This window comes from Morone saxatilis, unplaced genomic scaffold (assembly GCF_004916995.1).
Source record: "Morone saxatilis isolate NCDOM2014 unplaced genomic scaffold, NCSU_SB_2.0 Contig22, whole genome shotgun sequence".
NCBI classification, from domain to species: domain Eukaryota; kingdom Metazoa; phylum Chordata; class Actinopteri; family Moronidae; genus Morone; species Morone saxatilis.
Window position 1 is genome coordinate 17,935,632 of NW_023339785.1, and position 21,607 is coordinate 17,957,238.

At 40.6% G+C, this 21,607-nt stretch overlaps 4 protein-coding genes across 4 annotated transcripts in view; 3 read left to right on the plus strand and 1 right to left on the minus strand.

Annotated features, from left to right (window-relative positions):
- The window catches only part of fam193b (family with sequence similarity 193 member B), a 9,421-nt gene extending 3,844 nt beyond the window's left edge, over window positions 1-5,577 (plus strand). The window contains exons 4-10 of the mRNA XM_035669593.1: window positions 1,200-1,418; window positions 1,955-2,366; window positions 2,493-2,676; window positions 2,801-3,034; window positions 3,779-4,835; window positions 4,923-4,998; window positions 5,098-5,577. Coding sequence (XP_035525486.1) covers window positions 1,200-1,418; window positions 1,955-2,366; window positions 2,493-2,676; window positions 2,801-3,034; window positions 3,779-4,835; window positions 4,923-4,998; window positions 5,098-5,194 — 2,279 coding nt within the window. The 3' untranslated portion in view covers window positions 5,195-5,577. The remainder of the gene's footprint in view (window positions 1-1,199; window positions 1,419-1,954; window positions 2,367-2,492; window positions 2,677-2,800; window positions 3,035-3,778; window positions 4,836-4,922; window positions 4,999-5,097) is intronic.
- A 1,551-nt stretch (window positions 5,578-7,128) lies between these two features.
- ddx41 (DEAD (Asp-Glu-Ala-Asp) box polypeptide 41) lies at window positions 7,129-13,699 on the plus strand. The gene is made up of 17 exons (XM_035669649.1): window positions 7,129-7,311; window positions 8,547-8,642; window positions 9,081-9,231; window positions 9,345-9,419; window positions 9,526-9,586; window positions 9,669-9,805; window positions 9,910-9,982; window positions 10,097-10,250; window positions 10,545-10,681; window positions 10,944-11,106; window positions 11,716-11,847; window positions 11,986-12,057; window positions 12,163-12,259; window positions 12,557-12,706; window positions 12,797-12,868; window positions 12,997-13,107; window positions 13,304-13,699. Exons 1-17 carry the CDS (start codon window positions 7,285-7,287, stop codon window positions 13,438-13,440), a joined length of 1,845 nt encoding a protein of 614 aa, XP_035525542.1. The 5' UTR covers window positions 7,129-7,284; the 3' UTR covers window positions 13,441-13,699.
- Window positions 13,700-13,837: 138 nt separating this feature from the next.
- On the plus strand, window positions 13,838-19,806 carry dok3 (docking protein 3). Its single transcript, XM_035669650.1, has 5 exons — window positions 13,838-14,103; window positions 16,139-16,441; window positions 16,706-16,796; window positions 17,425-17,612; window positions 17,961-19,806. Exons 1-5 carry the CDS (start codon window positions 14,032-14,034, stop codon window positions 18,852-18,854), a joined length of 1,548 nt encoding a protein of 515 aa, XP_035525543.1. The 5' UTR covers window positions 13,838-14,031; the 3' UTR covers window positions 18,855-19,806.
- Window positions 19,807-20,181: 375 nt separating this feature from the next.
- On the minus strand, window positions 20,182-21,401 carry atoh1b (atonal bHLH transcription factor 1b). Its single transcript, XM_035669652.1, has one exon. It carries the CDS (start codon window positions 21,245-21,247, stop codon window positions 20,531-20,533), a length of 717 nt encoding a protein of 238 aa, XP_035525545.1. The 5' UTR covers window positions 21,248-21,401; the 3' UTR covers window positions 20,182-20,530.
- Window positions 21,402-21,607: the final 206 nt, after the last annotated feature.

Genomic DNA, 21,607 nt, shown 5'->3' on the forward strand with positions numbered 1-21,607 from the left:
AGTACCACCATGAGCAAGCACTTGGCGACGGGGGCAAGGAAAAACTGCCTGTTAAAAGGCAGAAACCTAGGACAGACCCCTTCGGCTCTAGGTGGGTGGTCGTCTGCCTTGAACAGTTGGGGGGACTACACCGCTACACAACTACACCGATAGATGCCACTAATTCCTACACACTGGACTTTTAATAGGACTGTGTTACAAATAACGTAGGTGCACTACCGAGTTGTATAATTTCCTAGAACAGAGATACCAGAAAGGTGTATCATGAGAGGAGAATTGAATGTGAAAGTGAGCCATGTTTGTCCTGGGCCTGACACAAAGGCATTTGTTTATGTTATAGGAAGCACAGCATTTCTGACCGCTATGATCTTTGCTTTTGACTATTTTCTTCCTGTTTCTTGTCTGTCATCAGACTACTTTCTAAAGGTTACCTGGTGCGTAGCTTTGGTTGTATTTCTAGTTTAGCAAATACTCGAATGGGTCATGTTGCCAAATTGCATGTGGAGCAGTGTAAGTGGTAGCAGTTACTCAGTAAGTACAGCTGTGTCCTACCTGCATGAGAACAGTTACATTCAAAATGTTATATTTTATTGTGATTAATTCAGAAAATTTGTGGATGTTTGCTGGTAAACAATTATGTTAACTATATAACAAACCAATATTTGTTTTAAGTTGGATGGGAACTGAGTTACTTACTTTACTTCATTACATACTAAAGCAATTAGGTGCAAGCACGGGTGAATTTTTTTTTTTTTACAACAAACATGGGTATGTTAACTAAACCAAATATTACTTCCTCTGAACTACTTTCTTATTTACATTTAAAAAAGTTTTTCAGGGCAAAAAATATCTTGCAATGCTGGTTGAGTGGTGAGACATGATCACCATTGGGCAGTTGAACATGCCTAAACATGCCTCCAAATAGCAAGGAATTATTTTGACAAAGTTCAAAAGTTGAGGTGACCAAAGCTATCAAATTTCCTGAGACATTATTGTGTTTCTATGATATGGACAGTGAAAATATTTCCACATACTCTTTTTATATTTTTTCCTCAAGCAAGCTTTATTGTTGGCAAAGTTTGTGAAAAGCATGGCTCTAATCAAAATAAAGATTTCCTTTTTTTTGTAAAAGTTGTCATATTGTCTTAAATCCATCATCGTTCCCTTTTCAAATTCATTAAACATTTTTCCATCTGCAGGTGTAACAGCAGGGTCAGCCTGTCATGAGAAAAGAGGACTTCATGAAGCACCTGGGAAATCTGCTAAAACATCGGGCACCAAAGTCTGTCCCTACAGTCACCCGTCATCCCAGAATTCCAGTGGATCTTCTGCTGGGAACCCCTTGTCTACCTCAGCAGACCTTTGTAAGACCACTCCCAAGCACTTCAAGACCATGTGCCGTCGACCAACACCACCAGGTAGTGGTTTCCTTTGACTCTTAATAGCATTTTATTAAATCTGAACCCAGTATAGAATCCACTTAGCATAATGAGGATCTCTTCTTGAATCCACAGTGTGTAGGCTTAGGAATATATAAGGAGATAAGATATAAAATGTTGAATTAAACCTGTCTGAAAATGTTCAGAACAAGTGTAGACTACTCACTTACACAGTAATTATTATATATTACATAAATATTTGTTTTTAGAAATAAAAACTTTTTTTCTTACTAAACAAAATTGGCAAGCAAGTGTTTGTAGTTTACTTTGAACCCCACTTCAAAGTAAACTTAGTTAATCTATAGAAAAGTGGACCAATATGAGACATTAGTGGTAATTGCATTAATGGTAATTGGCCTATTCAGTTGAATTAGTGTCTATATAGACTTATTCATGTAATAAGATATCCTTTGGAGTAAACTGTGCAGACCAGAACTGATGTGAGAACCATGTGAGAATATTATTCAGCGTTTGTGATGTACAAGTCATTTGTATTCATGTTTTCCACTGTCCAGGTGAAGCCTTCCACCCCAGTGACCACCATCAACACACAGACTTGTCGGTACCCCCCAACAGTCCCACCGGCCTATCTTCCCAGCATTCCTCGCTTCTGCCTCCAAAGCCGAACTCTGGGCAGCATGGCCATGTAACCTCCTCATCAGGCACTGGTGTGGCAGCCCACGCTCCATTCTCCCCTCTGGTACCAAACCTCCACGGCCCAACAGCCAAACTCAATTCTCCCAGTCCAGACAGCCCAACATCTGTCCATAAGCCCAGCCCGTGCAAAAACTCCCACATTCCTGCCGTGAACACACAACACAACAAACTGGGCACTTCTATCATGGGCTGTAACCACCCTTGTAATGGACACAGTGCGGGAACAGTGGCCACTTCAAATGTAGGACATCTGACAGCTGGGGCCTGCAGGTTAGTATTACTATCTCAACATTGCTTTTCTTGAGTGTGTGAAATTGAGAAACTGCTTCTGTAGCTGTGATGATCCAAAATACAAATACCTTCTGAGGGTTAATGTCAGTTCTTTCTTTTCTTTAGGGACCAGGCATGTAAGGGGCACAAAATGACAAATGGGACGTTGTGCCACCCTTCGTCTGAGCTGGAGGAGGGGGAGGATGAAGACAGCAGCTCTGAGAGGAGCTCCTGTGCGTCGTCTTCCACCAACCAGAAGGACGGAAAGTATTGCGACTGCTGCTACTGCGAGTTCTTTGGACACAATGCGGTACTTTCAAACTTTTTGTGGCTATCCACTTTACGTAGTAGTAGAAGGAGATCCCATTGTTTTTACATACCTGTCAAACATTAATAAAAAGCTGACACTGTAATAATGTATTATTTGGTCACAGCCTCCAGCTGCACCAACAAGTCGGAACTACGCTGAGATCCGAGAGAAACTCCGCTCACGTCTGACCCGGCGTAAAGAGGAGCTGCCTCAGCGCCAGGATTCAGAACTGACCGTGGCTAGTGCCACTGACAACCGGGACGTAGATGAGCTGCTAGACTTCATAAACAGTTCCGAGCCTAAACCGGTCAACAGTGCCAAGGCTGCCAAAAGAGCACGACACAAACAAAAGAAGAAGGTGTGGATACATTACAAACAATGTGTTTTAATTGTTTTTCTTGTTTATGTTATTGTTGGGTTTTTTTCATTCAATAGTAATCATCGACTGTATAGATATACATAATATTAATATGTATTCTTCAAAACACTTGTTTTCATTTAACAAAAATATTTAATTGCAAATTTTGTCTAAACACAAGCACCTCTACAAGAATTAAATTACCTAAATTTAGATTTATAGTTATGATTGACTTTAGTCCAAGCAGCAGTGGGACATATTGAGTTTGCATTTGCATTAACTTAGTACAGCTCTGATTCACAGTTAGGAGAGTGAACAATATGCAGTGAGGCTGATAAGTGAGATAAAATTACAAACTGTAGCACTGGATTACATGAAAGCAAGATTTCCTGTGAGTCCCTAATGCGTAGGTAGGCTATTTGAATCCTGTGTGGCAAACTCAGCCACAAAGGAAAAACTTCTTAATCATTGCATAATGTAAATCAATTGAATGACAAAAAAAATGCAGACTATAATTATCAAGAAAGGGTCTGATTTAATTTAAAGATTAACTTAAAATCAGGAATAAGAAAGCATCCAAATCCAGACATTTGATGCAAGATTGCTGTAGTTTTAATACTCAATATGCTACAGATACATTTAGGTCAATACACCATAATGTAACTAACATATTATCTCAGTAACATTACATGTTGTGTGTGTGTACCTGTTTACACTCTCAAGCTTTTACGATTTCTGTTTCAGGAAAAAGCTCAGCAGGGCAACATGGGTGCTGCAGGCAGTGACCCCCACTCCAATCCATCTGAGTCTGTCGACGAGTCCATCCCTGATGGTTCAGAAGCCAGCCGGTTGCTTGACTGGCCTCAGCTGGAGCTTGAACGCGTCAACAGTTTCCTCACCAGTCGACTCGAAGAGATTAAGAACACCATCAAAGACTCAATCCGGGCCTCATTTAGCATGTACGACCTCAATCTGGACGTCAACGACTTCCCAAAGAAGGCAGCCACGTTGGAGGGAAACCATCTACTGTCCCATCTCAATGGTTCCTCTGACCTGCAGCAGATAGACCTTGACCTGGCACCTCTTTCACTGGGAACCTTTAAGAGCCATCTGGACCTGGTTAATGGATGGGAGGACACAACCCCTGTGTCATCCCCTAATACCACCACCACGGCATCAGGGGTCCCTGCTGGGTCGAAGGACATCCAGCGGTTGCACACTACCCCCAGTCTTTCAAAGCTCATAAGGGTTCGATCCCCAGAAAGATGCACTTCCACTGGATCTGACAGTTTGCCACAGGTGCCAGCCCAAGCTACCGCAAAGTCGAAGGAGGACGCCCCTGATCCCAAGAACACAACAGTTGGGAACGGCGGTGCAAAGTCAAAGAAGAATAAAAAGCAGCAGCAGAGACAGGAGCAATCTGTGTCAGAGCATATTTCCAACAAACCAACCAAAGCTGCCTCCGTGATTGAAACACAGAAAACCAATGAGTCTAAAGAAATGGCTTCTAACGGCTCAAAAGCTGGGAACAAACAACCCCAGCACTGTGCAGACAACCAGAGGAATGGCCCTAAGAAAGCTGAGGAGAGCAGATCGTCAAAACATCCAGCAAATGGAGCAAATGGCAGCCTCTCGAATACACAAAGGGGGAAAGGTGACACAGAAACACGAGGAGGTCGGCCAGAGCAGGATTCGGAAAGCAAAGCTCACCCCACCATTTCAGTAAATGGACAACAGCAGCAATCCAAGGGGAAAAATAAGAAGAACAAGAACAAGGGTGAAAAATCCAGCAGTGCTATCGGTACAATAAACAATTTTTAGCTACATTTGGGTTTCTTAATTTGTAGTGTTTTTAAATAACATTTTAATGTCCTTTTTTATTCCACAGATGATGTGTTTCTCCCTAAAGACGTGGATCCAACAGAAATGGATGAGATTGATCGGGAAGTGGAATACTTCAAAAGGTAGGCTCAAAATAGCATGTATAAACTAATATAACTATTATATTGGTTAACATTGACCGCATCACTAAAACTGAGCATTATTGTCTTTGTTCTCTCTAGGTTTTGCCTTGATTCTGCAAAACAAACTCGCCAGAAGGTAGCAGTGAATTGGTCCAACTTCAGCCTCAAAAAGGTTCCTTCTAATGCAGCTCAATAACTTGGATGAGTGCCAGGAAAAAAACTTCACACCACAAACTCTTTCAGTAGAGCCCTATTTGGCCTGAGGCCTTCTCTCATTCCCTGTTTTCTTCTCTTCCTTACTAAGCCAAGGGACCCTGGTTCAAAATCATACTCTCCATTCAGAAGACTGAAACATAACTTGTGGCTGACAAAGCCAGGGATCATTCTCAAGGCCAACTCTACCCTTTGCTATTATTGCAATGTTCACTAAATGAGACATGCAAAAATGGAAAAAAGTCTGTTGAATCCACTGCATCCATGTGCTTACGTATGTAGTATGTAAACAATTACCTTACATGAAATAAATGTTTTTATCACAAATCTGAGACATTTTAACGTTGTTAAACTTCTGAATTACAATCAATTCAATTTGGTGCTCATCATCCGTCACATTCTGCATTGCTAGTTTCATGCCCCCAAAACCCCTCTCAGTAGACACTAGAGACCATTTGTCTTATACTGCACAACTGTCAAATAGGACCGCAAGACAACATTTTGACCTAATTTTGTGGAAAAACACTTGTACACTCCTCTTCGGCAGGGAGCAACGGTGGCAACAATTGCATTGATTTTACTCACAAGCAGACTGCAGTGCATTTGGTGGTTGTTGATAGTTGTCAATTGGAATACTTTTATTTATTTGTGATCATCTAATGATTTAGCAATCAGTCATAGAAAGCTGAAATGACAAACACTTGATGACCTGCCTGCTGCACTGTTATTTTTTTGTATAAGATGAAATTATATTAAACAAACATGAATGTTAAACAGTTTTCAGTACACCAACAACGCTAATGGATCTTCGTGGGAAAATAACCAGTTTACAGTGTTAGCACTTGGCTTACAGGATGCATCATTACAAATATTTTAAATCTAGTAAAGTAACCATGCAAATATGTCCCCCATGCATGATGTGTAGAACAGAAAAAATGAAGTACTGCCCCCCCGCCCCCCCCCAAGTCCTGTATTGAGTACTGCCCCCCCCCCCCCCCAAGTCCTGTATTGGGCAAATTTAAATGTGTCTGTTGCTTCACTGTCAAACCTCCCTTGGTGTTAATCTTGAACAATTCTCTCATTTATAGTGATTTCCAATATACACTCTGCCATCTGTAGAAGAACGTCCTTTTACCATGGTTTTTTTCTCACTCCTAAACTGTTGTTTTAACCCTTTATATCCCAGCAGTGACAGGTACACCAGTGTGCAATGTTAATTTTAACGTTGGAAACATCACACATTGTTTGACGCAGTTAATTTCAATGCTTGTACATATTGAGTGATTATTTTGGGCCCTTTTGAGCCTTTTGTCATGCGTTTCTAGGAGGTTGTGTGTGAGAGAGATTTTCAACCTACTACCTCTTTTTTTTTTTTTTTTCTCCCCCCTGTACTGTGACCTTGGTGGCACCTTGTACCTCAGCTTGCCTATCTGAAGACCAAGTCTTGATAATCTTTTGATGAGAAATATCACTGAAGAGTTGATACCTTTGGGACAAGGGCCTTGAGATTTACACCAGTAACTATGTTTTAGCTGATGGCTTTCATTGAGATGGAAAATTTCTTTCTTGAATCTGTGCTGAGATTTTGTTTTCATATAACATCTCTGATGCTTTCCAGGTTATATTCAATTAGAGAAGATTATCTTAATGTTTCGAATGTAGATTTATACTATATCAATAATAGCCAAGTGTATGTTGGCTTGTTTCTCTTTTTTTTTTTTTTAAATTCACTTTTGATACTGTGAAAAATCTTTCGTTCAGAAAGATTAAAAACAATACAGTTTTGACAAAAATAAAGTGTGGTGTTTGCTTTCTAAGTTTGATCCTTTTTGGTTTGGTTTCCATTAAATATCCCTTTGCACGTCCTGCTCCAGACCCGAGTCGCTTTGAGTTGTTTGGACGAAGCGTCTCCGTAAGGTTTGACCCTTCCGTCGTTCCGTACAGTATCGAAGCGTCCTGTGTTGTGTAAACATGTGGATTAGCTAGAGTTATTTATTGAATTTCGTACCGGATATTTGCTCAATAACTCCGTGGCTTCAGTATACAGAAAACGCCACTGTGTTCATTAATAAAATGGAGACTGAAAATCGAGTTAAAAAGGTAAGTTTAATATATTCTGTTGTTATGCAGTGGAGCTAAAGTGAGCTAGCTAGTCCAGCATTAGTGTGCTTCCTCTGACTTATACACACTGTGTTATCCATTACGCAGTTAAAACACATAGAAACAGGCCGACGAGTAACTTTAAATTAAAGTGTTTGAGTATTTGTCCATAGGATTTTGAACAATGCGTAAAGTAATGAGTTAGCTTTAGCGCTAGCCAACATGCTCACACAACATCCGCGGTCAATACGTGTTTGTGACGTTTGTGGTGACTAATTAATGTTTTTAGTCTTTCACATTATAAAAACCTGCAATTCTATCAGTTAGCGAAACATACGAGTTACCTGGATGAGTTTTCAGTTAATAATGTGTAAGTTGAAGGCAGAGCAGCTGGAAACGGAACCATTGTCTTTCAGTTTTGTGCTTTAATATAATTAAATGATGTTGTTGGTAAAGTGTAAAGTTTCGACACTGAAGCGAGTCCTGTTCCCAGTTTTAGGATAAGACTATTCGCATACTTTTTATTTTTTATCTTGCATATTTGGCTTTGTACAGTTGGCTCTAAACAAGTTATTCTGTCGGTCTCAAGATGGGCCTGTCTGTTGTGTGTTGCACTTTCCTGCCTCCATTGAGGGCTAGTTCAGTGAGTCTTTCTTAAAGAGTTTAATATTTAATCACAGGAGATGTAAACCATAGACACAGTAACCCTAACCAGACCTATAATGACAACTAAACAAAGTAAATGGGCCAGAAAGGGTGTAATGCAGTCCTTTCAGCTGATTTAAGAGTTTCCTTTTGCTGTGAAGAGTGTAGAAAACAAACATTTGATGTGAACAGTTCATATAGCTAAAAGGTGTGTTTCTTCCAACTTCTAATATATCTCTGTCAAATCCTATTGCCGTGCTGTGCAAATGCGTATCCATGAGCCACATGCCTGCATATGACTGGCAAAATCAGATCAATCACATCTAATAAACACCACTGTTTGAAATTCCATTATGGTTGTCTCTAGTACCACTGCATCTATGATCTGCACATACACTCCTGAAAATAACCATTGCGTCAGTTTTGTAGCAACTTTTTTTCCTGCTTTGAATACTGTAGGTTAAGTCTACTTGAAAGGACTTGCTTTGGGTGTGTGTGAAAGCCATTCAGGCTGAATATGGAGCACTGACCTCTCTGTAGCGGGGAACACAGAAGGTACCACCACTGATAACGGTTATGTGTCTGTACAGAGATCCCATGGGGAGGATGAAAGGTCTGGCTCAGAAGGATCGGAGGATGACGGTTACGTTCCGTATGTTCCAGTCAAAATCCGAAAACAGCAAATGGTAAGTTATCGCGCACTGTTGGATACATAGAAATGAATAAGGTTGCACCAGTCGGATCTATTGGTTCGTCATCTGGGCCAAGATCTTGTTGAGTGTATCAGGGATGATGGCCTGACGTGACCATTCTGCAATCAATACTAGTTTCTTCGTTAACTTCTATAAAAGTCTGTGTTTTGCTCTGCTCTTCAGACACTGCAGGCTGCAGACTCAGTCTTAGTTCTCATGTTACATTACATAAAACAAATTGGAACAAGATAGCACTGGTATTAGACTAAGAATGTGTATTGGCAAATACCCTGACTTGGGGTATTGGAATCAGTATCAGGAGAGAAAAAGATAGCATAGATACTTCTAGAGGAACATAATTGTACAAGTTGTAAACTGTATCCGCTTACCACATTCAGATTTAATGTATTTTTTAACGTGTGTATGTCACAGCTACAGAAAGTGTTACGTCTGCGGGGAAAGGCAGTGGATGAGGACCATAAGGACAGTGGGGAGGAACAGAGGGATGAGGATGAGGGTCTTGGTCCCCGATCCAATGTCAGTCTCCTCGACCAGCATCAGCACCTCAAGGAAAAAGCAGAAGGTATCCAGTTCAAACCCGAGCCACTCTGGACTACGACTGCTGCCTGTTTTTAATTCTTTTCAAATTACAACCTCCTGAGCTATCTCACTTGTTTTATATTTTTATATCTTCAGCCCGGAAAGAGTCTGCCAAGGAGAAGCAGCTGAAAGAGGAAGAGAAGATTCTTGAGAGCGTTGCAGAGGGCAGAGGTAAAATTATAATGCTGTCATGTTCCTGTAAATCAAGTTTAATTCTTAATCAAATTTACTTAATTTACTTATAAATGTTAACATTGTTCTCTCCCTCCTCCATCAGCTCTGATGTCTGTGAAGGAAATGGCCAAAGGTATCATATATGATGATCCCATAAAAACAAGGTAAGTTCTTGATCAGTTCCATAAAGTAACATTGTTTGTCGAGATTTTCAAACTTTTCATTAAACCTGAATGGTCTTCATAGCTGGAAGGCACCACGCTACATCCTGAATATGCCAGACACGCGACACGAGCGCGTCAGGAAGAAGTTTCACATCCTGGTTGATGGAGATGGCATCCCTCCTCCAATCAAAAGCTTCAGGGAGATGAAGTTACCACCAGGTTACAACGCCCTCCTTCTCCCACACATGAAAAACACATCTTCTGTCGGTGCGAGGCCTTAAGTGATACAAGGTGATTAACACATTTGATTATTGTTTTTGCAGCAATTCTAAAAGGTTTGAAAAAGAAGGGCATTGTGCATCCAACACCAATTCAAATTCAAGGAATCCCTACAGTGTAAGTACAGTACAGTAAATGGACACGTACTATACAAACAGGCTGTAAAATATGTAATCTACAGTATGTTAAGTACATGTAAACTGTTCATGAGTTGATGGTGTTTGTCTGTAGCCTGTCAGGTCGGGACATGATTGGAATAGCCTTCACCGGTTCCGGAAAGACTTTGGTCTTCACTCTGCCCATCATCATGTTTTCCCTGGAGCAGGAGAAAAGGCTGCCTTTCTTTAAGAGAGAGGGACCGTATGGACTCATCATCTGTCCTTCAGTAAGACATACAAGACATACCTATTGAATTGATGACACAGCCTGGAATATGGTTTAAAGTCTGTTTTTTACGGTGTTAGAATTCTAATAGATGTCTTTTGGATAAAATTAATATTCTTAAATTTGCACATACTGCAAGTCCCAGTTTTAAAACTCTGTGTGACCATCAAAGACACAAATAATTGTACAGCATTTCTTACTGTTTGCACTTTCGACAGCTGGCAATTACTGCCAGCAACCTTGCTTTTTCTGCAAGTAAGCATATCTGATTTTAATACCTCTCCCTTTACTCCAGCGAGAGTTGGCGAGGCAGACTCACGGCATCATCGAGTACTACTGCAAGCTGCTGGAGGAGGAGGGAGCTCCTCAGCTGCGCACTGCCCTGTGCATCGGAGGAATGTCTGTCAAGGAGCAGATGGAGGTAGTAAAACAGTAAGTAAGAGTGAAGACGATTCAGTTTGAGCGAGTGTCAAACAAAAAAAATGCACGATTCAGCTGCATTAAATCATCCAAATAGGAAGAGAATAGGCAAAAGTTCTGTGACATAATGCATTACAGACAGCATGCATAGTACAAAACATTCAACATAACCACCTCAGGACTTAAGCATTAATAATGTATTTTAAAACAATACAAGTAAATAGTTTTTTTGGGTTCATTTCCCATCTGAATCTGTATGTCCTCTTGGTTATAGTGGCGTCCACATGATGGTCGCTACCCCAGGCAGACTGATGGACTTGCTGCAGAAGAAGATGGTGAGTCTGGACATCTGCCGCTACTTGGCTCTGGATGAGGCTGATAGGATGATTGACATGGGCTTTGAGGAAGACATCAGAACCATCTTCTCCTATTTCAAGGTGAGGTCCTCCTCTGCGGCAGAGACCGCCAAATGACAGCTACGTATAATCAATGGAGTAGATTTTTCCTGGTCCTGGTCACCAAACAAGTCTTTCTACAAAGCTAGTATATTCGTCGTAGACATTTCAAATAGACTGTACGCTAGATGATACACACAGACATGAACTTCCCTTTTTATCTGGTTGAACGTTCAAAGTCACTACTAAATGTGTTGTCATTGGCCCTTTCCCTTTCACACTGCAAAGCTATGTTGTCATTTTTGGAAACTTTTCTATTAAATGTGTCCTTAAAATCTCCTGCTCAGTAAATATAGAGCAAAAATAGGCCATGCTGTTACAGAATAATGTTTCATTATATGTCTGTAGAAGCACTTGGAGTTGTTTTTCACACGTTCCTGATGCTTCAAGAGACAGCATGTTTTGTCATCGTCCAAGCACTCCCCATAGTTGGCCGGTTAGACCATCTGCCAGCTGCTGGGCTCAATCAGCTGAGACTGGATTTATAGTCTCCCAGACTAAAATCTTGTGGTGAAAACTGAGCTTGGGAGATGTAGCCTGGCTTTGTGAGACTACTGTACATTAAGAGTCCTTGTTATTTTTTTTATCCAGGGACAAAGACAAACCCTGCTCTTCAGTGCCACTATGCCCAAGAAGATCCAGAACTTTGCCAAGAGTGCACTGGTCAAACCCATCACTATCAATGTGGGCAGGGCTGGTGCTGCCAGCTTGGATGTCATCCAGGTACGTTCATTTTTCACTAAAAGAAAGGCTTTCTGTCTTAGTCAGGGGAATTTATTACATTCAATTTACAAACCCACTGATGTGAAAAATGATCTAAAGTAAATGATTAATACCTTGTGTGTGTGTGTGTGTGCGTAGGAAGTGGAATACGTCAAAGAGGAGGCCAAGATGGTGTACTTGCTAGAGTGTCTACAGAAAACACCACCTCCAGTCAGTACTTATACATTCTTACATACTTACATCCAGTACATATACCAAAACATCACAACTCAAACATGTCAAATCTTACAAAATATTGTGTGTTCATATTGACAGGTGCTGATATTTGCTGAAAAGAAGGCTGATGTAGATGCCATCCATGAGTATCTGTTGCTGAAAGGAGTCGAGGCGGTGGCCATCCACGGAGGAAAAGGTACACAGAACTCCAATCATTAAAACACATGGCAATCTGTGCATAGTTATAGTGCCAGCATCAAGTTCAGATCGAAACACCTATTGTTATTTGTACACAGCCTTACTCTTCAGCTTTCTTGTAGTTGTTCTTCTTTACCACCAGATGCCACCCTGTGTGCAAATGTCGCCATTTCTCCTTCATAGGTTGCACAACATTTCCAAGGCACTGACAAAAGTTCAGACACTTCTCTCATGTTTCCATTTGTCATTGTGTTGCAAAACGCTGTTTCTGTAATATTTGTTAATTGTTTTTCAGATCAGGAGGAAAGAACAAAAGCCATAGAGGCATTTAAAGAAGGAAAGAAAGATGTCTTAGTTGCCACAGACGTTGCCTCCAAGGGTCTGGATTTCCCAGCTATACAGCATGTAGTGAATTATGACATGCCAGAGGAGATAGAAAATTATGGTAAGAGTATACTGTATATATAGATATAGAGATATTGATCACCACTTCTCCTTAAATTGCTCAACTGTGACTGAAATTTGCTTGTTTCAGTCCATAGAATTGGAAGAACTGGTCGATCAGGCAAGACCGGTATTGCCACTACGTTCATCAATAAAGGCTGTGGTAAGGAAACATACCAATCAAGAGTAGTGATTTTCTAAATATTTGCGATGTATTATAACGAATTATATTAGCTTAATTCAGTATTAAAGGACAATAAGTTAACAGTAAGTCTGTGTGTTTCCTCATAGATGAGTCAGTACTGATGGACCTTAAAGCCCTGCTAGTTGAAGCCAAGCAGAAAGTTCCTCCAGTCCTCCAGGTGCTCCAAACAGGAGACGAGACCATGCTGGACATCGGGGGTGAGTGGTTAACACCAAATCTAGTTCACTTCTCTTTTTCAAGGCCTACATGCACACTTACGGGTTACTCTGTAATAACTTTGTGTTTCCTTTTTAAATGTTCCTCTAACCTAATGTGATTATCTCAGATTCACAGAACCAAGTGTGGACCGTTTGTGAATCCTTTCTAACATACCTGATTCTTGTGTTTTCACAGGAGAGAGGGGCTGTACATTTTGTGGTGGTCTGGGTCATCGTATTACAGACTGTCCGAAGTTGGAGGCCATGCAGACCAAGCAGGTCACCAACATCGGGCGGAAAGACTACCTGGCTCATAGCTCAATGGACTTCTAAATATTTTTCATTTGTTGTTGTCCTTCCGTGCTAAACGGAACTAAGAAACATTTCTGAAGAAATTGTACACATATCTTATCACTGAACTAAGGAAGTGTATTTTTATCATCACCTAAAAAAGTTTGCAGGTCTGTCAGATGAAATGTTTTGGGGTTGTTGTTTTTTTTTTTAACCTGTTTTGCCCACTTCTGTATGTGTAGCCTTTGTAACATACATTTTTGATATTCTAATTGTAAATAAAATGTAATCTGTTATGATATTTTAGGCTCTTCTTTGCAGAGTAAAAAGGTGTGGTTCTAGTTTTGTATGGTGAGGAAGTTGCTGAAATAAACAGAATAATGCATAGGGAAGTTTGACTCTAAAAAAACAGCAACACACAATGTGTGTGCCTTTTCTCTTGCAACAGCTAAGTTGCAGATCAGAGATATCTTGACTTTAAGCCCTGCAAGACGTAGACAACAGCTGCTGGTGACGTAAAGGAAACAATTGTTTTAGTGGCATAGAAAGCCTAATTTTAACCTTTTGGTGTTAGGTATATATTGACAAGGGAGTGACACGTTGCAGTTGAAGTTGACAAGTTGAGTAAGATAGATGAAGCTTACAAGCATGGATGTTATCTTCAAGGAAGGGATGCTGTACCTTCAGGGGGTCAAGTTTGGAAAAGTAAGTAATTCACAAATTTATCATACCTGAAAAAGTGAATATTGTGTCTTTTTGAAGTCAGTATGGAAACTGAACTGCTTGTTCAGTGTTATTCAATGTTATTCAACACCTCTTGTGTAAGTTTTTTTTGCCTCCTCTATTGTCAGATGTTTCTTGAGATATTCACTCTGGTATTGGTTATTTGTAACTACTCCAATACAAATAATAATAACTGGTTACATATTTATTAATCGGTTTTACTAAAGTTGAGTTGCTAGCTTGTATATTTGCTGACTAATACAGTCACTAATTATATTTTGTCTGTACCTATTTTAGTAATAAATCATTTAAGTCATACAAACTTGTTTGTAGTGTTAAAAGTGCATCCAGGAAGCTGTTATGATTAATAAAGATCTTAAAATACCAGTCCTCAGAGTATGTGGAGACCTAATCGTCTTTATGACTGGTTTGTGAAAATACCTTCAATGTGGTTTGCACTGCCCCCTCACAAACTGTAAATTTAGCTGCAGATTGGCAGGGCTATTTTTTCAGCTACTGGGAAAACAAGTGCCTGTCCTCTTGTAAAAATTCAACCAGTTGTAGTATGACGGCAATGCACAGGAAACCATTTAATCCATAGTTTCTGTCAAAAATACAAAACAACTATTAAATAAGAACTAGATTAAGGAGAAATATAAGGGAGAGATAATTTAAAAACTACTGACACCTCACTAGAAAAAGGTAAAAAAAAAAGAAAAGGTAAAGGTAAAAAAAGTGATGCCTCTATTAAAAAAGCCAAACCTAGATGGAAACATCTTTAGTAATTACAGGCCTATATCCATCCTGACCTTTGTGAGCAGAGAATGCTGTGTAATCAACTGAACACCCCTCTAACCCTTACCCTTTTGAGAAGCTCAAATCTGGTACAGAAACAGCTTTAGTCAAAAGAGCAAATGACCGCAGATGTGTCAAACCTCATCCTTTTAGAGCTTAGCTCAGCATTTGACATTACTGATCATACTATTTTAATTTATCGTTGGTCTATCTGGCAGTACTTTAAAGTGCTTTCGATCTTGCATAACTGGTAGAATTTTTTTTTTGTCTGTATGATTATCTGTGAAACATGACTTGCTGTCTTGGTCCCCTGCCATTTTCCTTATGCTTCCATTACGTTACATCCTCAGAGTTCAATACAAATGTCCATAGCTATAGGCCTATCATCTCTGACTGCCTGTCTGGCCTCCCTAGAACAATGGGTGAATGAAAATCTTTTAAAAGTTAAGAAAGATAAAACTGCTAGGACCTAAATGCAAGAGAGAGAGACCTTCTAACAGACTAGGGAACCTGGCCAACCAGACCAAATAGAAATTAAAAGTCGCCTTGTCATTTTGGAAATGTTGCCAAAGTAAGGCCGTTCTGAACAAAGCAGGATGTCAAGAAATTGATACATTCATGCTAGACTTTGAACGAATACTAGGAAAAATGAGCACATTACTGTTTTAGCTACACAGCACTGGCTGCCCATTTCTTTTACAAATGATTTTAAGGTCGTGGAATACCCTGCCCAGTTACATTAGATAAGCAAGCTCTATTGACATTCCTAAAAATCAGCTGAATATAGTTTTTTTTTTAATCTCTTTCTTCTGTTTTACTTTTATTGATGTTTTATTTTATTTTTATAAATGCTTTCTTTTTTTTTAATTTTGTTTTTTAATACCACACTGTAAAGCCCTTTGAGCTGCATTTTGGTGCTATACAAATACAAGTTATTATTATGATGTTACTAATAATACTAATGCTCTCTGTTTTGTCTGTTAACTATACAAAAGTTTGAAACATCCAATCATTTGTTTTTAAAATGTGTCAGCAGTTAGTTTAGCTCAGCTTAGAGCATCATGTGAAGCAGGAATGCAGCGGTTTATTATCTGTGTAACAAGAGAAATAGATACCATGCTTGCTAATGATATAACATAATAACAAAGATCTGAACCACTCAAAAACCAGAGAACTCACTTATTAACAATTTTCCTATTTCCCCTTATGTCATCTACAACAGAGAACATGGCGGAAAATCTGGATGGTGCTTTTTAAACCCAGCTCCACAGGGGTCGGGCGGTTGGAGCTTTTCACTGTACTTGACAACAATGCCGTTACTGACCAGAAGAAGGTCAGTCGGCAGAAAACACCAGAGAGAAAAGTAGTACGTCTAAGTGACTGCCTCAGTGTCACCCCTGCTCCAAAGGAGTCTTGCCCTCCTGGTTGCACAGCCTTTTACTTAAACACCACTCAATGCAAATACACCCTGGCCTCCACAGCAAGCGATGACTGGATAAGTGCCCTCTGTCTTCTAGCCTTCCAGGTATCACACATCTTTCCTCTTGACCAGTGCAACTTTCCCCTTTTCTTTTAGTATCAGGAGTAGTGTTACCATTTGGGAAACCTTACCCACTATCAGATATAGATAGCACAATGAGGAAGTTCTGTTCTGTCACTTCACTTCTCTAATTCTTGTGCTTGCACAAGCTATGTTCTTTCTTGCATCTTACCTCTTTGAAGTCATAAAACAGTGATAAGAGGTTGGTGTACACTGAATGTCATGTTTACCATGCCACTGTGTTTACAGAGGGATCCTGGAGAATCAGACAAAGGGGATTTCGAGAGAGGAAATGGCTTGGCCATGGAGGACAATGACCTTTACTCATCTTGGAAAACTGGTAATGCTTGTCAGTCTGCAGACGACAGCTGATCAGGCTACAAGCAATCAAATCTCACCAAACTATGTTGTAGTGATGCTACAGCGCTCTCATAACAGCAGTTAACCTGTTGAGTACAGTGCTGTCATAACTGATAGACATAATAGCCAAAACAAAACATACAAAAATTAAACCCAGGTTGAAAGAAACTGTAATTATCCTTTAATAAAGCGTGAAAGTAAATTGGCTGTGCAGTAAGGTTTAGATGCCATAGCATGATAAATTAAAAGATATCAGCAGAAACCTTGAATATGTGTCAGCAGTAGCTATAGCCACTAATTTATTCACACATGAATGCCAGAATGTATTAGCGTCAGCAAGTGCTGGCTTTAACAAATGTATTTCTTTTATTCCTGATGGATTACTCTTAAAAATCCTGGCACCCCAGTCACATGAAGGGATTAGTAGAATGCAAGCAATTTTAAATCAGCATTTTCCTGTATGATAATGTATTTGGTGTACATTTATTCCCTATGCAGAGGTATTGCTGCTCAGACCTCATATGGGGAAAAAAAATAACTTTCATCTGTAGTTACTATACTAACCTCAGCCTGCTGTGGCAAATATTTTGCTGTCTTTTCATGTTTAGATCTGAGCGTTCTTCCAAACCAGTACCAAGTGACTGTCCAGAGCACAGAGGCATCCAGGCGGTGCCAGTTGGCTGGGGAGTATCTGGTCTCCCCAGAAAAAGAGGCTGTGATACTGCTGGCCATCAAAACTGGTCACGTCATCTATCGCTGGCCATACAGGCTCTTACGGAAATTTGGACAGGTTGAGGTAAAGTACTTATGAATTCCTCCCAAATTGGAAGGGATACAAAAATGAATCCTCCTAATAACGTGTTACATTTATTCTGTATCAAAGCTGAAGTGTAAAAACAACATGTTGTGGTTTTACGATTTCACCTTTGTACAGAGTAAGTCAGTTTTTACTCAAGAAATCTCTCTCTATATAAAGTATAACTTCTTATGCTAAGGTAACTAGCTGCTGGTAATAGCTTTTATACTTACCATACAGACATTGGTATTGTCTTCTCATCTAATTCTTAGCAATAACGTGAATGTTCATATTTGCCTACATGTCAAACAATTCCTGTAAGATGTGTATCAATGGATGTGATTGCAGGGTGGATTCAGCATTGAAGCAGGCCGTCGCTGTGAGTCAGGAGAAGGAGTGTTCATCTTCCTATCCAGGCATGGTCCCCAGATCTTCCAGGCTATATCAGAGGGGTGCTCTGTGGAAAAGTCCTCTGTCAAGCCACTCAGGGGATCAGTCATTTACCAGTTGCCTGTTACCCTCCCAACCATAACCAACCAGCCCTCTGGCCCTCCTGTCTACAATCCTGCAGATGTTTTAGCTGACTCAGAGGATGATTTTGACCACTACTCTACTATTAATGACCCCTCTATAGTAAAGGTAAAGCGGCAATCTCTTGTCGAACCATTTCCCTCTAACATCAGGGAAGCTGTGGGACAGGAAGATGAGGATGAACGATGTCATTCCCTGGATCCTGTAAACCTGGTTAATCTCATGGATGACAGCATTTATTACAACATAAGGAGAGCCACGCCTCCTATTATCAGAAAAGATCTGTTCAAACCTGAGACAGACAATACAGAGTGCATCTATTCGGATTTGAAAATAGTTACTTCTCCCTTGAATCCCCAGCTGCAGCCCTTCTTGTCCCCCCTCCCTCAGCCTGTTCCCCAGCCTCCTCCCTGCCCGGTTCCCCAGCCTCCTCCCTGCCCGCTTCCCCAATCTGTTCCTTACGTGCCCAAGCCCCGATACCAGCATCAGCCCCCTGCGAATAACTACATCCAGCCAGAGTACAATGCCCAGGCACAGGCAGTGGATGACATGAAAGAGATGGAGGAGGCCATCAGCTCCTCTACCCATGCTACCCCCACAGAGGCCCCTGGCAGTTTTAAACACAGGCTGGCAGAAATCATTTCCAAGGACCTGGCAAAGTTCCAGCCACCTCTTCCCTCCGGAGCGGGCAGTCCCACATTTTCTCAGTAGGCTATTAGTTAACAGACAGACCAGAAGGGGCAATTTTAACCACGATAGACTGTCATAAAGTATAATGAGTTACTTTATGTCTTAGAAATCCTTTCCGCTGGGAACATTAGGAATCAGATTTTGGCTTGCAGATATTTGTATATTTTTCTGCAGTGGTGGAATGTAACTAAATACTGTCACTCAATCTTGAAGTCCTTGTACATTACTTGAGCTTTTTTTTGTAAAACTACCCACACAAGCTATAACATGAATGATGCTTAATGCATCAATAATTATAACACAATATTATTATAAAATTGTCCCTTCTGCATATTGAGTACTTTTAGTAGCCTATTTTAAGTATATTTTGTTGTTAATATATGTTGTTTAAGAAAAAGTATTTCCTCACTGTAATATTGCTAATTTTACCTAAACCTACTACAAGGAACTTTTAACTGGTTATGAGACAGTGTACATTTAATTCTGATGACTCTGTATGAGCTATAAAAAAGAAGACTTGCTGTGTCTGTATTTATTCTTAATGCCTGCCACCAGTTGGGCTTTCCCATTAGCACTTCTGGCCACGCCAAGTCAAACCAGCACATGCTGATTTGCATTTCCATTACCATTACCGGGATGTGCTGTTCCACTCAGAGGCCAGATTAGGTCAGATTCCCCTTGAAAACAATGAAGCAAGGCAGTTGAAACAATACTACTTTTGTCCACAGGGGCCGCCAGAATCAGCAAAAAATTCTAGATCTTTGTTGCTGCTTTGAATTAAAGATCTGAGTTCTTCTTCCAACACTGTCTGTGCTATCTGTATCCTGTTGTATGTATGTATCTGGAATACATTTTATTCTGTGGATTGTTTTGGCAAAAAGAAGATTCAATTAATGTTGTTCTTCACTTCTGGAATGTTATTGCTATTTGTGCTGCAGTTTAATGTGACATTGCTATTAGTTGATAAGCTGAATGAACACCTGACTGTTTCACTATTTCATAATGGCAATAGCTTTGAAAAAAAAGTTTCCTTGTTACATTCAGTTTATTCTTTGGAATTAGTTTCTTGTTTGTGTATTTTGCTTATAAATTCCCTTTCTTAAAGAGAATGAAGAGGGTTTTGTTACATATAAATCAAGAGTTTTGCAGGAATATGGAAAGACGACTAACCCAAGTTGTGTTTTGGTGTGAATACTGTATTTTGGACATTGAGCTTCAGTCTGCTTCACATCAGAAATATTGAAATGTAACTTACTTAGTATATGGCAATTAAAAAAAAAGTAATATACAAAAACAACTTTAAATACACACTCATGTTTCAAGTATATCTTTATTGTAGCAAAACATCATAAAATAGCTATACATAAATATCAAAATAATTGTTTTTAATTTAGACAAATGTCACTAATGACACTGGAAATGTCTTTAGTGATGGTTCAGGCCATAAAGTGCATTAAAAAAGGCCTCTGGGAGTTCATCATGGCCTTAGGAAGAAAAATATTCAAGATCTCAGTAGATGTTTTTTGAGTTTTACCTGCTTTTTCATTTGGCAGTGCAACATCTAAGCTATTAAAAATGACAGGAGAATGTAGGACTATGTCATGTGATAAATTTCTACAAGCAGTAATATTTGGTTCTCCTGGTTCCTTCTATAACAGACACTGCAGTATAAACAGCGAGAAGTCAGTGGCTCTCTGTTAATGTCTTCCATTCTGACTTTCCTCCATGTCACTGAAGTGCGAAGATTCCCCATCACTGCTGGTGGAAGAAGTCGTTGATTTACTGGACCCCAAGTCAGATGTAGGTCCAAGTATTATAAGGTGGCCGACGGAGGTGTCCCGCTGTTCTCCGGTCAGCGGGTTCGTTGGCTGGAGAGAGTGGATCAGACTCCTCATTGCGGTTTTGTCCGCTGAGCTTGGACGGGGACTCCTGCACTCCGGGTGAACCACGCCGGCCAGGAGCTCCGACAGCTCAGTGATGTAAATCTGCGCCATTTGGAGGGTGTCATACTTGGACAGCTTTCTCTCGTTCTCCAGAGAGGGGATGACGCTCCTCAGCTCGTCAAACGCTTTGTTCAGGCCGTGCATCCTCCTCCTCTCCCTGGCGTTGGCTGCGACGCGCCTGTGTTTCTGGGGGCCAAAGTGGTTCGGCTTGCCTCCCTCTGCCGCATTTTCACAGTCAGTCTCTGTGATGCCTGTAGCGGACACGCAGTCGGATAGTTTACCCATTGGCACAAGTTTCTCCAGAGAGAGGCCCGCGTCTGCAGCTCCGTGCGCGTCCCTCCTGGAGAACGCATGGAGAGAATTTGAAGAAATCCAAGTCTTGGAGTTGATGTGGGCCAGACTGCGCTGCTGCAACAGGGTGAAATCCTCTGGGTACTCCGGCCAGCTTGAAAGCTCTGCTTTTGCAGTCATCACTGTAATGGCCTGTGGTCGTGCACGGCAGGGAAAGGTCACACAGAAGACTCTGGCTGATGCCCTCGTCTCTGGAGTGGTTTGTACTGCGCCAGCATTTTATACAGCCTCCCCTCAGTCACCTTGGTGTCACTCCCAGCGCTCCAGCAGCCCTGACAGCCCCGCAGCCTCAGAAGGCAGCAGCCAATCGTACAGTCCCCTCTGACCCCGTCAAAGAACAATTAGACAAAGCTCGACTTTTTTCTCCTATTGTGCATTGTAACTCAATCACGACCTTGTTATTATCCTCACACAGAGGGGAGCCGAAAGTATTAATCATTTAAGAGCGTGGCTTATATGTTTGAAAAGCTCAGTACAATT

Bases quoted from the DNA above. Each gene is read 5' to 3' on its own strand.
- atoh1b (XM_035669652.1), bottom strand. From the start codon at position 21,247: ATGACTGCAAAAGCAGAGCTTTCAAGCTGGCCGGAGTACCCAGAGGAT.
- ddx41 (XM_035669649.1), top strand. From the start codon at position 7,285: ATGGAGACTGAAAATCGAGTTAAAAAG. The intron at 9,232-9,344 runs GTATCCAGTTCA...TTATATCTTCAG, and splicing joins CCTCAAGGAAAAAGCAGAAG to CCCGGAAAGAGTCTGCCAAG. The intron at 11,107-11,715 runs GTGAGGTCCTCC...TTTTTTATCCAG, and splicing joins CCATCTTCTCCTATTTCAAG to GGACAAAGACAAACCCTGCT.
- dok3 (XM_035669650.1), top strand. From the start codon at position 14,032: ATGAAGCTTACAAGCATGGATGTTATCTTCAAGGAAGGGATGCTGTAC. The intron at 16,442-16,705 runs GTATCACACATC...CTGTGTTTACAG, and splicing joins TCTGTCTTCTAGCCTTCCAG to AGGGATCCTGGAGAATCAGA. The intron at 16,797-17,424 runs GTAATGCTTGTC...TTTCATGTTTAG, and splicing joins TTACTCATCTTGGAAAACTG to ATCTGAGCGTTCTTCCAAAC.